Consider the following 18,246-nt stretch of genomic DNA (forward strand, 5'->3'; position numbering starts at 1 on the left):
TTCGTGGCTCGATGATATATTCGCTGTAGAAGAATTATGTCTTTTTGAAGCCATGGTGACCAAGCTTGTATAGCGTACTCCATGCTTGGTCGGATGTAGGTATTGATTACTCGGGGCAGTGCCAGTCGAGTCGGTCGTGCTTCTGTGGCGTGCCTGAACACTCATCGGCTTTTGCTGAATCGATTGAATGATTAACTGACCTAGATGCTTGACGCCTTTTCTATTGATATTTTGGTGTAGTTTCAGGGTCTCAGTAGGTTCCAGGCGTTCTAGGGTTACTTTCAGGAATCTAACCTTCCTGATAAACGGCCTGGCGTATTTGGATTAATGAATGAAAAGGTGGCCGCACACTTAATCGGGTAAACTTCGGTAAATAATCATTAAATATGTTTTACATTTATTTCACCGTTTACTTGTGAAAAATGACATACTTCTTGGATTTTTATGGTAGGCTTTACCTCAGCACAAAATCCAAGTGTGAAATTTTGGACTTGATCAAACCAACCTTTTTCGCAATACAGTCTAAACGCGACTGTCGACGACTGGCCTCCTGATCCACCCGTTCCTTGGCCAAAACACGCTGACTGTGTAGCTCCGCGAGGCGTTGTTTCTCTGCCTGTACTAGACGATCCGTGTCTATACGGGCCTGTTTTTTATGGATATCCCGTAATATTGCAAGTCGATTGGCTTCTTTCTCCATTTCCCGAGCTTTTGAGGCCATTTTTGCAGCTTTGTAGGCAGCCACCTAAAAAACAGCATCATCCAGATTAGGAATCGTCTGCTAAATCATATAAGCCATAAAATCGAGAAACATATTTTGATGTAAAAAATTCAGGTTCAGCGCTACTAAACTTTTAGGAGTGGTCGGAAAAAAGTTTATCGGCCTTGATTGACCCCATCAGCTTCATGTATATTGGTTTTTGTGCGGAATCCATCTAAAGTCATCTTCAACGGATCCAGGCAACTCTGCCTGATGAGTCCTTTCCCAAAATTAGGTGATTATTTAACAGCTTTCTTTATATTCCATACATACAAGAACCAAGTCCATGGCTTAATGAGTACTGAGTCCTATGTAAAGATTCTAAAAAGTTGCGAACCACTGAATGACTGTTCACCAGTAGCCAGGTCGTCTCATGTCTCAGCTTGTATATTTTCTTGATGGAACGCTACCCATAAATTTATGAAAATCCTTCAACCAGGATTGGCCAGTCTTGGAGGTCGTCAGATAGATGTCAATCCTGAAATTCTGTTATCCTGTGTCCTGCGTACTACCAAATTGGACGTTCTTTGTTAACTGTCTTCAGTTGCAGTTGGGTTCAAAACGACAGACACAAGTTAATCTCAGTTGAATCGTCTGTCTATGATATTCTTTAACTGACTCTCTTGCACAATGTCGCTCCATGTTTCAGTTCTTACAGTTTTCGTAATATCGCGGTATGCTTCGTTAGCGGAATACATCAGTCATTATGGTGCCGGCAGCTCATATACAGCCCGGCATCTTAAAATCTAATCAATCTTGGTTCTCGTACTTCCTCCAGATGGCACGGCAACTAAGCATTGGAAGGGTTCTCCTTTCTGCTATCGATTTAGTCCTTCTTAGTTCCCGTAGAGTAGGCATAGTAACCAAATCCTATCAAAATTACGTTCTTTATGAGCACCAATTCCTAAGAAAGGCGAAACTAGTCGTGGAGTTTTCAGCAACCTCACGAGTAGTGTATCACTTCTGGACAATGTACTGAGATATTTCGATGATCGCACCAACTAAAACACGAGACGGCCTGATGTAGCACAGTCAGATGAAACGTACCCTCAAAAAAGAGAGATTGGGCCAGAACCGGTTGAGTCAAAACCAAGTTCGTATGTAAATCAGACTACTTGGCATATTGAATCCTATTTTGTTTCAAGTAGAATATAAGGTTGACAAAAATTCGAGGACTGCGCCTACCTGATGAGCCCAAACAAGAGGAAAACCTTCATGGATTGTCGAATAGTTTCCGTCTAATTTGTGAGCAGTGTGTTCTGCCATATAAACATATATAAACTCACCCTAATTCATTTTCCACACAGGTGCGTTTGTCACCCCTTCTTCCTGGAGTTAGAGGTTTGAGTTTTTGGCCTTGAAATCGGATGACTTAGTCTACGTAATAATTCCTATTCGATACTGAGCGAACCACTCCCGAATATGGAGCATATACTTCCTGATGCACCAGACAAAACGAGCATCGGTAACACGTAGCTCTGCTCTCTAACTAATCATCCTTCGTAATTTACCACAGAAAGGCTCACTTTGATGGAACTCATGTTTGTGAAAGGCTAATACTTCCATCATCATTTTCTGTTCGTTTGGCAACGTCCATACTCTCAAAGTGATATCCCTTGCATTCTATATGTAAGCACGCTCCAAGATGTCAATAGTCATTACTCAAACGCAATCCATGCTTGTGTCAACTAGAAACACAGTCTGGACGAAGTAACGTGTCATCTCTGCCTTTGGGTGTGTTTGGCAGGAAGGACCAGTGCAAGAAAACAGAATATCATCTCCACTATTTTGTTTCCTGTCTCATTTAGAGGGTGGCCAACTCTCTGAACACATGCGATTTTAGCACAGATGAATCTCCTGTGGTTTCTCTTCGTATAACCTCCGCTGGTACTTATAACTGATGACGGGATTCTGTCCTTCATTGGTCCACCGGTTACGCCAATATGTCCACTTCATACTGTTTTTTAACATGGCTCAGATTTAGCCATAGAACTGTACCGTTCGCAACATACTGTAGGCTGAGGAGTGAAACATCACTGGTGCTCGTTTGCTGACACAGTGCCGCCATCATACGTGGAACGGAAATCAACTAATTTAAAGATGCAGCACATACCAGGCGTCGTAGTACTGATATATAATCCTAGAGCCACAAGATTTTCTGATGATTACATCAAAAAACTGTGAGCCTATCCAGGTTCTCTGGTTTTCGCAACGTGCTCTCTGCTTTCTCAACCCCATTGAGTAACAAGTGTGCTTTNTGCTGAATGGCTCATAAGAACTGTGCACCTGTTTCATCCTTATTGGGAAACGCTAGCAATGCGCATCTCACGAGATTCTGTAGAATCGCAAACCTGCGACTCCTAGCTAGCAGTTTGGACATACAAATGTCTGGTCACGAGCTGCTGAACAGCAATGTGATTAGCACTTCCTTGAGTAGAATACAGCGCCACTCATACTTCACTCACGGGATCCAAATCACGTAGTCCCACGGGCTGACTGGCTCCTCGAGAAACGGTTTCTCACTGATTGGGTGATTTTTTCGTTCTCCGTTTAAGCTACTTACTATTGTTGGTAGTGTGAAATCTTGAAACTCTAATGCATATTTCGTCCTGAGTGAAGGAAAGTTGTGCTTTGCAGTCGGAAAGAACTGTATAGCTGACTACTTATTGTTCTCAATAAGAATGAAACAGCTACACATTGCTTCTCGGCCTTCCAGTGCAGACACTTGTCACTGACTCGACGAAAACACAAGTTAGCATAGCTGCTCGTCGACCCAGGTTTCTACAATCAAAACACGATTAATGAAATATACGGATCAATAGCGCTATTTTCACCAGAAATGAATACGTTCCTATGTTTACTCAAGTCCCTCTTAGCCGCAGCCTCGATCAGCCAAATGTACTCAGCCAAATGTAAAACGGTCTATTATGAGTAGAAATCAGTTTAAACGCTAACCAGCTTTCTCAAAAAAATCCAGCTGCACTAACTTTATTTATGCGTCAATATCGGTGTTAAAACTACCACAGGATATTTTCATATGTAATCATGCACAAGGAAATGCAGGCGAGAAGTGAACGTAGAGCAAACACAATAAACCGACCTTCTGTTTGGTTGCCTTGCGAGTTGCTGCTTGCTTCGCCCTCTTTTCGGACGCTACAACTTCTGCTTGTTCTCGGAGCTTTGACTGTTCTTCTTCCTCCAGTGCAATCATTTCAGCCCGTTGCTTTCTCCAGCCTGTGAGTGAAGGAAAGCTGTGCTTTGCAGTCGGAAAGAACTGTATAGCTGACTACTTATTGTTCTCAATAAGAATGAAACAGCTACACATAGCTTCTCGGCCTTCCAATGCAGACACTTGTCACTGACTCGACGAAAACACAAGTTAGCATAGCTGCTCGTCGACCCAGGTTTCTACAATCAAAACACGATTAATGAAATATACGGATCAATAGCGCTATTTTCACCAGAAATGAATGCGTTCCTATGTTTACTCAAGTCCCTCTTAGCCGCAGCTTTGATCAGCCAAATGTACTCAGCCAAATGTAAAACGGTCTATTATGAGTAGAAATCAGTTTAAACGCTAACCAGCTTTCTCAAAAAAATCCAGCTGCATTAACATTATTTATGCGTCAATATCGGTGTTAAAACTACCACAGGATATTTTCATATGTAATCATGCACAAGGAAATGCAGGCGAGAAGTGAACGTAGAGCAAACACAATAAACCGACCTTCTGTTTGGTTGCCTTGCGAGTTGCTGCTTGCTTCGCCCTCTTTTCGGACGCTACAACTTCTGCTTGTTCTCGGAGCTTTGACTGTTCTTCTTCCTCCAGTGCAATCATTTCAGCCCGTTGCTTTCTCCAGCGGCTTACCTATTTTTTGGATCAAAAGGGATTTTTCTTTTCATTTCTTCACCAGTTCTCAAGAAATCACAGACTGGAAGCTAACCGATAAGAACTCAATTAAAATAGAAAAAAACATTGAAGCTACTCAACGAAAGATGGGAAACCTGGAGTGGTGACATTTGGAAAGATATCATCTGATTATACAATAAATAACGGTTAAAAGTGGTGTGTTAGCTTGGTCTTTCGAGGAAAGAAGCTTCTTTCAAAGTGGCTTTCTTTGAAGAAGGGCCATTTAAGACCACACACGGGATAAGCATTTTGAATCACAAAATCAGTGTGCCTACCCAACGATGGCACCATCCGAAACGTCTCGCTTAACCTGAACCGACTTGCTTCCCCCTTATTCACGAATGCGGTTGTTTACGCCAAAAAACTTTGTCCAGACGCATAATAGTCCCGCCCAAGGTAAATCAATTCTTCAACCTTCATCTATTTTGCTTGTGAACGATGGAGAACCATCCGGTGAGCGACCTTAGCGTCCACAGAAGGTACTTGGGGGTATTTTACAGCAATGATATCCCATACTTTACTGGTAATAAAAAGGTTGTTTCGTTGAAAGACAAATTTCAAACCGTGGTGACTTGTGTTTCCCTTTTTAAGCAAGTAGGTAGATGCGCGAATGCTCGACCATCGGTCGTATATTCGTGATGATAACGGTGCATTACCGTTCTCCATTTCGCATGGATTATTTAAATTGGCCCATGATTGAATGATGCCCGTCTGCAACTCTCACCTGTTTTTATATCTATGGCCAGTTCCAAACGAAACTGAGTTTAAATTGATATCACGCAATAGTCTTCGTTCTATATGCCCAGTGACACCCGAATGGAAACAGAAGAAAATGTTTTCGAGAATGAATCTCCTATACCCATCAGACACATAATTGGGTTGTCACAGGACATCCTTTAAATTAAACTCACTCTGAAGAAAAAAACGGCTTCACAATAAGGTACGCGAAACCGTTACATCACACATTGCTGGGCTTCTGAGGTGGACTCTTGAGCCCATAAATTTTGTTTCATATTGGTGAGGCGATGCAGATTATTGATTACATATGCTAGTAGTGTCTGGCCTGCGTCGAAGCCCCGATAGTTGGAAACTACGGGATTTACAGAACCGCCCTGCAGTGTTCGTTCATTGTTCGTTTCTACTCGCAAGGAGGTTCAAGAGGAAGCTTGAGAATGCTCAATTTTCAAAGACTCGGTGCAAACAAGTTCTTTATTTCCAGCCTAACATATTGCGACCTCTTATTTCGTGTATCCCGACAAACTGCTGGGCATCCAAAACTTTCATTCCTTGCTAAGATGGGATAGAATGAGTACAGTATAGAATGAGTACAGAATGAGTGACAGTCCGAAAGGGGAGAGGATCTGCCCTTGGCTTAAACCAAAGTTAATTAAATATCTACATCTGATCGTTCACGCCGGAACTAAAAGTCCGACGGAATCCATGCGTACTCATCATGCATCCAAAACCTCCATCCCTTGCTAAGATGGGATAGAATGAGTACCTGGAATCCAGTGACAGTCCGAAAGGGGACAGGATCTGCCCTTGGCTTAAACCACAGTTAATTAAATATCTACATCTGGTCGTTCACGCCGGAACTAGAAGTCCGACGGAATCCATGCGTACTCATCAGCACGGTGGTATTCTAATGCGCAGTCTGCATTATATAAGCCTTCTTGAGGTTTTATTAAACTGCAAACTGCGAAACTACTCAAAAAAGTTTTTTTGTTTGATAAGAGTAGTTCCGATGGAGGAAAATGTTCGTAGCTCAGATAAGTTAGATAGACGTTGGATTCTTCGCCGGTTATGCACAACCGCTAATCCACTGCTACGCACCAAGACGCTCATAAATGATTATGCCACCTTGACTGTTGATGAAACGTCGGTAATCGAAATCGGCCAGCTCAGCGAACAAGCCAACGACCATGTGTAGTTCCAACAATTTCAATAGGAATGTGTACTCAGAAGTCTACTTCTGATAACAACTGAAGTTTTATAACCCAGTTCTCCGTCCCAAATATGCCTTGCTTTTCCTGGATGAAAGACTGCTGAGGCATTTTCCCAAAATGGGGCATCGTGACCTGTACGACATTGGATCAGATTTTGTCAAATTCGGAAATATTTGAAGCTGCAGGCGTCATTTTTGTCAGCAGTTAGTTCAAGGTCAACAATGAGCTCCAAATAAAGTCAAAAATCCCCAGGGCATTAGTTTGTGATGAAGCATACCACAGTGTTTTTTAGACTGCATATGTTTTCAAAAGATAATTGACACACCAGCATGCTGAAGTAGGTTGTAAGCCAAGTAGGTTGTAAGCTAAGTTCTGAATAGAAAATAGGTCACAAAGGCATTGTTCTAGATTAAATATATTTATGATGCATTATGTTTCGAAATCCTAGAACGCATTCATATCGGGAGCATGAGACTAAGTACGTCATTACATTATCCGTACATGATGGCCTACTGGTGACGATTAGTTTTGAAGGGAGCCATTTGGGTTTAAATTTGCTGGTGGGATTTTTCCACCCAACTCGGCATATAAGACAATACCAGAGAATACATTTTTGTTGTGTTGGCAATCCCACGTATAGTTGAAATGGATTAACCGGGAAGAATATTGGAATGGTGCTGCAATGTACACACATCTAGAAAATGGTCTTTGACGCAGGAAGTTAGTTGGGCAGGATGTATTTGCAGAAAATATTCAGAAACATCAACTGCGATGGTTGGGCCATGTGCAACGTATGCCAAAACATCGTCTACCGAGACGTTATTCTCCGTGCCTCCTTCAGGATGGCACAAACCGCAAGGTGGACAGCACATGACTTGGCAGAAAGGCGTCAGAGATCACGAAGAGTTTGGGTGTTGTTGGTGTTGTGCGACTTCCAGGATGGGGTCCCCGTGACCCCACCTGTGCTTGGCTGGAGACGTTGCAAGAAATGGCGGCTAATCGATGTCAGTCGTCTGTCAGATCGTCTGATTGAAGTACGAAAAAAGTTCCGAAGAGATCTGGTTTTTTAAAAGGGTTTTGTTCTCCCAGATGGGGTCCCATAACCTACCCTTAGCTGATCGATCTCACGGCTTCTATGTCGTCATTTTCTTTCCAGGTTGTCTGATTGGATACTTGAGTGTGTCAGTACCTCAGAATGTCTGTGACATGTCAGCATCAGGTTCTTCCTTCACCCACTCTTTTCTCTCCTTTTTGTCTTAAACATTTAAATATAACTAAACAAACGTTGTGGTTGTAGTCAAACCTCCTTAAGAATACTGATGTTTCTTCACTGACGCTGATGATGCCGCAGGCAGGCCAAACGATAACTGACAATTTTGGAAGATTTAAAGGCACCATTGTGATGACGGTTAAGTCTCGGTTCAGTTCTCGGTCAGAACCTTTCAAAGGTTTCGTTCCAGGAGGGCAGAACTTATGTTAATCACTGGAAACCAGGTCAAAAACACACGTAGAACACGTCAAATCTAAAGTGTATGAGACCATGAATTTTTGAAATTCCAAACGTCTTCTGAAAACGCTATCGTCAACTGGCATTCGGTGGATACCGGACAACGATTGGCTGTTGGATCCACACGTTCGGCCAATCAGAGCTCCCCTTGGTTCTGAACCAGCAAGCAGCACGAACTCCTCACCAATCACGCGCGGGCTAGACATTCCAGCTGTAGCAGCGCTTAATTCCGAAAGGTTTTTGTGCGGGATTCAGCCTAGCATTCACACGGTGATTTTCGCTGGATGGGACTCTTTCTGGGACTGTCGCGCCGTTGCAGGAAATTGCTTATAGGAACTATGCGCTTTGGGCTTATGTGAAAATATCCAAACTCATATCAACTCACCAATCAGATACACGTCTCACCTGTTCTCGGAGTAAACTACACAGATCGCGTTGCATCTGATGCTGTTGTCGTTCCATTCTCGAATGCTCTGCAGCCTCGCAAGCCTGTATCAGAGATGCGCGTATACGGATCGACAGATCTTCACGTGCTTTCAACCAGGAGCGTTTGATGCTCATCGCGTGGTCTTTCAACTGTTTTTCACGTACACGTTGTTCCAACAGACATTCCTGAGGAAGAGTAGAGAACGGTATACACGCATTCAGCAGCCAGTTAACTAAGCATTCAACGATCTCGTCAAGCGACATACCAGTTGTGTGGGCGAGCGATGTTTGAGCAACGTTACCAGAAAGTGTGTTGCCATCTTCTTACGGTTTGCTCCAGCCCTGCGTTGAAATATGTCCCAAAAGAAGTCTACCAACTCCAGTTCTGTAACACTCCATTCGTTCTCATTACTACAAAAGGAAAAAAAATGCCAAAATGATGCCCCGTAAACGCCCTGCATTATAATAATAAACATTCGTAAATTACGCCAACTGTGAACTGGATGCATTCAGGTGTCTGAGTTTGCCACGACACTGTAAGATAACACTGAATAAATGACTCACATGCATATTTGGATCACTCATATTTGTAATCCAGATTATGCTGACGTTGTTGAACTTCGACCAATAAATGTGGAGGAACGGCTGAATAAAGAGGAAGTCTATCGGAAACTGTGACTTCTTACTCAGAAAGATCAATGAGAACATGATGATCATCGCAGATGATGTGTGTTGAGTCTAATTCGACTTTATGATAATTCCCCCATTCATTTGCCTACTCCGCCTACGTACTTTTCATCTCCAGTTGTTTTGCTTATTCCTACCCGCCACTCAACTTGCCGCAGAGGCCATCCTTTCCGATACTTGTGTATTGACATGTGTGTCTGTGTGTGAATGAATTACGAACCCAATTCTTCCTTTTGATATTCGGGATTGTCGAACCTATGCGTCACTCAAAGTTCCGTATCGGGAACCTCAACAATGTGAATCAACCCGTTTAGTTTGCCATCTTTCTTCTTTCAGCATCATAGATACCATTCAGTTGGATTCATTTGAGTCTCCAACCTAAATCCATATTTGTGTGCAAATGACGGTGTTTGTCAACATCTACATGACAAACTGGGTCCACGTACAGCATAAGGTTGTCGAAAACTCGGGTTGTATGCCTACCCGGTGACCTCCAAGAAGGGCAAAACTGTTCATGGGCTGTCGATGATCTCTCAGCAACCTTATGAGTGATGCGTCACAATTAGAAATGATAGTTTATTCACATCACACATAAAAGCCACTCATAACATTTTTAAATTATCTGCTTTTTGTGTGCATTTTATTCTTTTATACTCAAGAAGATATCAAAACAAACAGTCGATCCAATTTACCATGTTTTCGATTTATTTTGGCCCTTGTGCCCCTGCTTCATCACACGCTGACATTTCATTCTCCAAAAAAGTGCAATTCGTGTATTAAACCCCACATCCTCAGGCCACCAACCACGTGGAACGTTGAGGGCCTTTCGACAGTGATACTGAAATGCAGGTCGCTGAGAAAATTCCAAGTTGTACTATCCGACGGCAATTAGACTTAAGCATAGTGGACCATGATTCACGGAGGAGGCATGTTGCATCACCAGTCGTGTGACGTGGTGTAAGCTAATGCAGCGTTACCGTAGAACGGAACCGCCTAAACACTCAGGACAAAAGTATATGACTAGCTTTGGTATTTTGCACTATCACGCAGCCCACCACAGTAGTAAACACCATGATTTCAGGAATACGTCGACCCGCAAACTTTTCGACTTAAAAAATTCACCCATAACATTACGCACGTTATCTTGGGTCAAGCCAAAATATGTACTTTTATCTAAGCTTTTATCAGAGTGAAATCCCATACTAGCGCAAAAACATCACTTTCCTGAAACGCTCATAGAAGGTAAGGGCTTTGCAACCAGTCGCAGAATCGTCCGGCAACACTCAAAATGATCGATCTGGACCACCACGCTGACTCCGATATCCGTGCTGACTGGCTTCAAAATATCATTTTTCCATAAAAACTCCAAGACTAAAAGAGACCGCGGTCCTGGTCATTGAGGAATAAAACGTTTGTACTAAGAAGCTTCCTCAACAAGATCCAAAAGTCCAGAAAATAGGCACACGACAATTGAAGAAAAACACTCCCAAATATTTCATGAATGACACACTTCATCCAATCTGCCATGCCACCAACAAAACAGACTATGTGTAGACGCTGAGAGAGTCGTTCACTTGCGACTGAGCGTTAATTCAGTAAGCAACATCAATCGAAGTTGAATAGAGGAGCATCAGTATATAGATAGTTCACTCCCATTGCGAATCATAAGCAGTGCTCATCACACGAATACCTAGGGTAACTGAAAAACACGACTCTATGAGCCCCGTCACCACTCAGTTATGATCGGTTGATCAACAGTGTGACTAGCTCTCAAGTGTAGAAAGTATGGCGCAACTCACCATCCATCCGCCAAGCTCACGTCATGTAGTCAAATGGTGACTACTGAAGTAGATACCCTTCAAGATATGCAGAATTAGACCTCATCGTTGTACGGCAGTGAAGAATCAGTGTCAACACTGATGTTGCTGTGTTTGGTGATGATGATGATGATGATGATGATGATGATGATGATGATGATGATGATGAGCAATAGCTGTCGTTGACCATCAAGTATTTTTCACAAAACTTATGATTAGTGTGCCTTGTCAATAAAATCTATTGCAATATCTCAAAAATATCTTGCCAAGCGAAATATGGGGCGACCGTTTTGCAGCGTATTCAACCAAGAAATATCACAAGTGAGTTTGTTAGCTGAGATTCATCTCTGTCGTCCATCACCATGAGCTCAATTTTCATATGGGCATATCTTGCCAATCTCGCCATCTATGACTTCGTCATAGATGTATTCAAAAATTTTGTGGCGTGTTCACGATGTACCATTAAAGACGGTGTGCGCCGTTTGCACAGCACGATGCGTTTCACCATCGTTTTCTGTCCGCGTCTGTGCTTCCGTGCGTCCGTTGTTAGGTGACGAATGAGCTCTAAAGAATAGTCATAATTTTCCACTCAGATTGGAAAAGTTCTTCAGCAGATTCAACATCTTTCTACTGCCCACAAACTGTAATTAGGCTGCCATTCAAATGAATACCTTGCAAGGCGTGTAGGCCTTCCATCAGAGAACCCTTCTCGAGGGCAGCTAACAGAGATCAAGTGATATAAACTGCTTGGAATAAGGACAAATGTCACCACATACCGCATAATCATTACTCACGCATGCTATCTGTCATCAGATGGTGCCCGAACGGAGACAAGTTTGGCTGCCAACCATAAATTCACCAAGTTAGAGCCTCTTGAAGTTTCCCGAGGTATGCATTGCTGATCATGTTCCATTGAGACGGAAATGTCGCATGATACCTCTCCGATTTTTAGACAATCGATTCTGCTTTTATAACGATATTTTGGTTGAAAATTCAGACTAACCCCATTTTTAAAACATGTGCACCAACTCTCAGGTAGCAGATTTCAGGTTCTGTTAGAGCGGAGCCACGTCTCAAAGAACAGAACAGCAACGTAGAAACAAGGTTGTTGACATTATTAGGAGCACAGCTTACCGCACCTAGAGTCATTAGATTAAGTACCAAACGCAGTGGTGTGAAAATTTTCATCTGGAGTGGCGTTAATCTGTGCCCATGCTATGTGAACAATCCTGGAGACGTGAATATACACGTAACCAGGGTCAAACACCGGCATGCATCTTTCTTTTCTGGCACGGTTTACTGATTCAAAAGCGCTGCTGTACTCCAAACAGCATTCCGTAAAAACAATTTATGATCATTTTGGCAGTTTCTTGGAATCCGAGAGTTCGTCTTCACTTGAAACTTAAACAGGTCGACGAACATCCCGGATGTGATTAACTTTTTTCAAAAGTGACCTCCAAAGTACAGAGTGCCAAAAATCTTACATCACATTTCTTAGGTAACTAAAAGCATAAACAAAACACGCGTTTCTTCAGACTAGACATAGAAGTTAATGGAAACCAAGGTTAACCTTGCTGCCAGCATTGCCTCAGCTTGTTCACGCAGGACACTTAGCCGGTTGAAGAACAGCGCTTCAATTTGAATATACTCCGATAATAGTTCCGCTCGGAACTCATCGTTTGGCGCCTTCCACGCCCATGCCTCATCTGGAATACCCATTTCTTTCGGATTCAGAGAAAATCGGTTCATGTCATTCCGGTGTGCTAGAAACAAATGGGAAGTGCGACAATGCGAATACGTACCCTCACTCTCCTCAGTGTACTGTTTCTCTTCAAATGCTAATTCATGCTTCAATTGAGTCACAGATTTATGCATGTCTTCGATGAGCTTCCGGACTGAACTAGAGTCAGGTATCGTTTGATTGTCTTTTTTTCTTGTGATCCATACTTTTATGTCATCTCTGCATTGAATCCCCTCTGGCGTTATTAAAAATCACCTTAAAGTCCACAGAGGTTTTACAAGATTCTGTTGGAATTCGCGTTCTTCTTCCTCCAAAATGCGAATTAAATTCGCGGTTTCAGGGTCACTTAAAATCCATCCATAAGTCTGACACCGAATTTGTCCATTAATCTCCCGTTCTTCAGCTCGCAGTTGAATACACTCCTCTTTCCAGATATTAGTTATTACGCGTGCTCTGTCGACAGCCTTTTTCTGTTCTCGCGCCTCGGATAAAGCTATTATCTTTTCTTCGATTGCCTTTGATTTGCTTTTAAAATATTCCGTCATTTTCTGAACTTCCTCACAGTCTACCGCTTTGACATTCCGATACTTTACTCGTGGGTCCATCGAAGTTTATTGTAAACTGGAAGAGAATAGATTGCAATAGCTCTGTTAGAATGATTCATGGGTTAATGTACTAGTCCTGGATTTCAAGCTCTAATAAGAACTATATTGGTAAAGAATAATTTAGTGCGGGATTTTCCAGATCACAAACCGCACACTTATCCATAAGATAAGGAGAAACACCCCTTTCAACTATAACGTCCTTTGGTACCCAGCTTCCGTGCTACTCGAAGAAAGCACAGAGGTGGATATACTGCCTGGTTGCCCAAACCTAGGCAGAATCGTTTGAGATGCCGATGTTGGAATCGAATCAGGGATCTTCCAATCAGAAGGTTCATACCTTGAGCAGTGAGCCATTTCAAGTTAGGGTAGAGGGGAAGAGATCATACATTAAGCTATCTACGGCAATGGATTTGAGATGATTTCCAAATTCTAAATGAGGCAGGTAAGGTTGAGGCGTCAACTCACTTGTGCATTTATAATGCTTTTGGATCACAATGTATAATTTTCGCAACTTACTTGCTGGAATCGTCAAATTCGCGAAATTTCGACTTTTAGTACGAAACTTGACTGTTGACCCCAAGAGTATTCGGGACTATGTGGACTTACGTGCGTTGCGCACTGTTAATGATCTCAAATACAAATGAAATTGCCGTACACTGATTCAACAGAACTTTTGTTCAGTTGCAGGACTAAATCTCTGTTAAAACTCTGCAAGACTCCTCACCTTATCAACAGATCAACAATCGTCTAACCAGCAGCTTATTGCCTAGCTAGTCATAACGTGATTTGTCCCTTAAACACCTTCACAGTAGTGCAGTGATTCAGTGTCATCATAAGAAATATTAGCTTGATGCAACCCACTTGGTCTGTGGTGGTGAGTATGCATCCACAAAAATAACAGAGAAAGGAGTAAAGTTCAACCAGGCAAATCTGTGGTTATATATGTATATGTTATATATATAATCTGTATGTGAATGATAAGAAGGATTACCCCACAAGGTTTGCCTTGAAACGTATTGAGCAAGAAGTATCCTTGTAAGATATAATTCCAAGATACTCTACTGACAGAGCCTGTTTCCTAGAAAGTTCCATTCCACGCCACTAGCATGCAATGTTTTTCCTCCACAGGAAAAGTCAAACTCTGGAACTATTTGAACGCTAAATCGGATTCTGATCATTGAAAATTTTCAAGCCATTCCATCAAAGCGAGAGCATAAGTGGTGAGATGCTAACATTATTTTTAATCACGTCAACCGCATACATAAAACAAACATCTAGATGTCCATTACGTGGCAATTACTATTTGTAAAAACGCATGAGGATATTTAAGCCGTAAAATGACAACTAGCTGAATGTTGTCTCGAAACCCAGCATTGTCGATTGCAAGATAGTCTAAATACCCCCCATGTTTTGAACAAAAGCGACGTGACGAACATCATTTTTTCTGGGATCATGTCATCACTTTAGTACATACTCAACGCTTAAAAAGGAGGGGAAATTCAAATTCGCAGAGAAAAATGGTTACCAAAATGAAAAAAACGTGGAAACACGAAAAATTGTTTAGCCGCTCCTCTATATCGCTGGAAGTGTGAGACAGTTCATAGGGCCACTGAGTGACTTTGCCGGATAATTCGTGTCACGTGAAACATACAGCATAGCCGCTGACCATGGGTCATTAGATTGACCTCAAGCAATCTTCCGATGTTTTAACGCACAACAAAAAACAAGAAACTAGTTTTGGGCTAGGTGCTGCACAAAAGTCATTGACTCGAATAATCCATCCAACTTTGCATCAACGGCTGACTTCACCCGCCTCTCTGAATGTATTCAGGTGCATTTTCAAGCGGCGGTGCCACGTAACAAGCCATGAGTGTATGTATTTTTTGGAAGTTTGATGAACTTAGCCCGCCATCGTCGCTTTGCATTCGGACTATGAAGCCCGATTTAGTGGAACAAACTGTCCTCCTGAACAACACCCGTTTCAAGAAGACTTTCATGAAACAAACAAAGTACGAGTTATCTACACCCTCACCTACATACTTGGTCACTTTGAAATAGGCTAAGTATCACGCATGTTTTGACGGTATTTAACGCTCTTCTTTTAGGGCGCTAATTCATTTAAAAGCTTACTATTATATTAAGAAGGAGATGGCCATTTGACAAGGTACTGAGTGGCCTGCGTTACGGCCTGCGGTGGACACAGTGGCCGAATTCTTAGAGTAACGCAAGTCAAAGTGTGCCCCCACAGAAGGAAATTCAAAGATTCCAAACGTATGCGCATTATCTGCGATGTCGACTTTCCAGGGTGGAATTCACCAACTCATCCCCAAACTTGGCTTGCGACGTTACAGGGTGAGGTAGATAAGCAATTTCTACGACGAGCACGCTAATGGTTTTTGTCAAGATTTTTTGAGGAGACAGCTGGATGAGTAGTTTTTAGCTGTTGCGGTTAACTGAAACAAGGCTCCTTCGTTTATCGTTTTCAGCTATTCTCCCAAGCAATAGACTCCAGATGCACAAGTTTCCATAGCTTTGAGACTGTTTAAGATCAGAATTTTTACAGCGATGTAGCTATCAATGCCAATTATACACACGAGTGGCAGTTCATGCTTTTGGAGACCTGAAAGCTGTGAGTTTTCACGAGGGTTAAATGAGAAATCAAAAGTTTATATTTTTGTGTTCTGACCGCTTTCAGATGTTCTACATCACTTAGGTTCAGTGAAACGTTCGAAAATATTGTCGAGCAGCAACGCCCCATCGGTACCCAAGTGTCATACCACCAGAAGAAAGCACGAGGGTTGCCTCTGCATAGATACAGAGGTCGGGTCCGAACCAGGGACATTCCGGGCAGTAAATTCGCGCTCTAAAAACAACATGCTCAACAAGGTTTGGTAAGTTCCTAGTTGAAGCCTTCCAGACTTAATGTTGTCCTCCGTTCGGCTTCTAAGAAATGGAAAGTTGAAAAAGATTAGATCAAAATTGATCGCCATGGTGGTCCAGCTGAACTATGATTGTGTTACACAGAAGTTACTCAGGTAAACAAGTGATTGACAGAACCGGGCATAACGTGGATAAAATTTTATTTAAGCCAGCTTATCGAAAATGCAGGATTTCTGTGATCAAACATACTACATGACTAGGGCCAATAGCAAAATTGATGCTTAATTAATAATAACCTTGAGGATTTGAAGTTTTGGCTCAGCACCACCAACCAATTAGCATTCAAAAATAAGGAAATGTTTTGCAGCCACAATATTATGTTGCTCAGGCTGTGCCTAAACCAGCTACATCAAGCTACATCTTCAAAATATAGTTTATTGAACCTGCGTCGTGGGCGATTGATTTATCATACAGTTTGCCTATTCCCTTTGTAATCCATATGGTTTAGTTTTACATGGCCCTAGGGCACTCAAAGTTTTCCTTTGCGCAACCTGATTTTCCACGGTGCTACGCCAGTGGTGCTCAGTAGAATTTGAGAACCGTCAAATATGTTCTATTGTAAGCTTAAACTATCTGGAATTAGAAACGGTGCAGTATTGTTCGTGGAAGAGAAAATGGCAAGTCCTGTGCTCTCTTAATTGTGCACTCATTCTTAGGTCTCTCTGTTATCGTGACAGAATCGTAAGGCTACTAAATGTACTCGACTTTAAAGGTGAACGCAGTCGGGCTCTATTAAAAAGAGAGTGAGCTATGAAGTTCTGCGGCCTGAAATAAACTGGTTCAAGATTTTATGAACAGACTTATAGCTGGTTCTCTGCACATTTATTTTAGAGCTGTGCCAATGAGCCGCGGCATGTGAATTACAAACAGCTGGTAAGAATGTACTCTAGCGTACGACGCAAAACTGACGCTTTTTATTGCGGGAATGATCCTAAGAGTTGATAGCTTTCCCAACCTATATTGCTGTTGTGCTTAGTTCACATTTAAAAAGCAAGCAGGCAATTTAATCCTAAGAATGATTCGATAACCCATCGAAACATTCCTGGCTCAAGTGCTTTCGATGAGAATTAAACTGCTCGCAAAGCTTGGCAATTAACTTAAAAGCGCTTTATAATCAAACTCAAAGAAATCATCGATATGCACTGATGATAATTAGCCATCCACAAACCCACTGACGAACTTAACGCCTGTCAAAAGTTTGTGATGATCAGATTAATTCAAACAACATCATTACCACTTGAGGGAACTAAAATACTCTTATTATTTAGCTAGCTTTAAGTACGTGAAAACAACCGTCCTTCACGGAGGACAGTCTTCTTTCGCCTGGAAAAAGTGTGACGATAGGACTTTTCGAGTAATCCTCAAATGTTTTCCAACAGATCAGGGTAAATAGAATCAGCATACTAGTGAGGGGGAATTTTCCCCTGCTCAGTTGCAGCTGGTACTAACCTTGGTTGAATGTTGTTGTACACACTTATTGGCTGATTCAGACGGACTGCCTTGGGGAATTATGGTCTTAAGCGCTTTGGTAATTGATATCATTATCTTCATCTTGGTTGAATATTATTGTACACACTTACTGGCTGATTTAGACGGACTGTCTTGGGGAATTATGGTCTTAGGCGCTTTGGTAATTGATATCATTATCTTCAAGTCGTTTTTACGCAACTTTTGCATGTCAACTGCAAGATCAGCCTTAGTTTCACAAAGCGACTCGGATTTATTGCGGTGTGAACGGCTTGTGCACCTCAAGAACCCACTGATCCATATTGAGGAGCGTAAGTGTGGCACTCGCCTGGCTTCTCATAACAGATCGATCGATCGATCGGTAGATGTCTAAGTGATACGGCCTCATGTTTTTCCAGACTTTGGATTAGGGACAACAATAGCAATTGGTTCTTTAAAAA

At 42.1% G+C, this 18,246-nt stretch overlaps 2 protein-coding genes across 2 annotated transcripts in view; both read right to left on the reverse strand.

Moving 5' to 3' along the window:
• The window catches only part of T265_06351 (hypothetical protein), a gene marked incomplete at both ends in the record, with an annotated part of 18,430 nt that extends 5,418 nt beyond the window's left edge, over positions 1-13,012 (reverse strand). Inside the window, 6 exons of the mRNA XM_009171592.1 lie at positions 506-745; positions 3,861-3,994; positions 4,484-4,628; positions 8,529-8,735; positions 8,816-8,960; positions 12,624-13,012. Coding sequence (XP_009169856.1) covers positions 506-745; positions 3,861-3,994; positions 4,484-4,628; positions 8,529-8,735; positions 8,816-8,960; positions 12,624-12,928 — 1,176 coding nt within the window. The remainder of the gene's footprint in view (positions 1-505; positions 746-3,860; positions 3,995-4,483; positions 4,629-8,528; positions 8,736-8,815; positions 8,961-12,623) is intronic.
• Positions 13,013-13,045: 33 nt separating this feature from the next.
• T265_06352 (hypothetical protein) lies at positions 13,046-13,399 on the reverse strand (the record flags this gene model as incomplete). The annotated part of the gene is made up of 1 exon (XM_009171593.1): positions 13,046-13,399. One exon carries the CDS (start codon positions 13,397-13,399, stop codon positions 13,046-13,048), a length of 354 nt encoding a protein of 117 aa, XP_009169857.1.
• Between the last annotated feature and the right edge of the window lie 4,847 nt (positions 13,400-18,246).

The sequence above is a fragment of the Opisthorchis viverrini genome (assembly GCF_000715545.1).
Source record: "Opisthorchis viverrini unplaced genomic scaffold opera_v5_126, whole genome shotgun sequence".
NCBI classification, from domain to species: Eukaryota; Metazoa; Platyhelminthes; class Trematoda; order Opisthorchiida; family Opisthorchiidae; genus Opisthorchis; species Opisthorchis viverrini.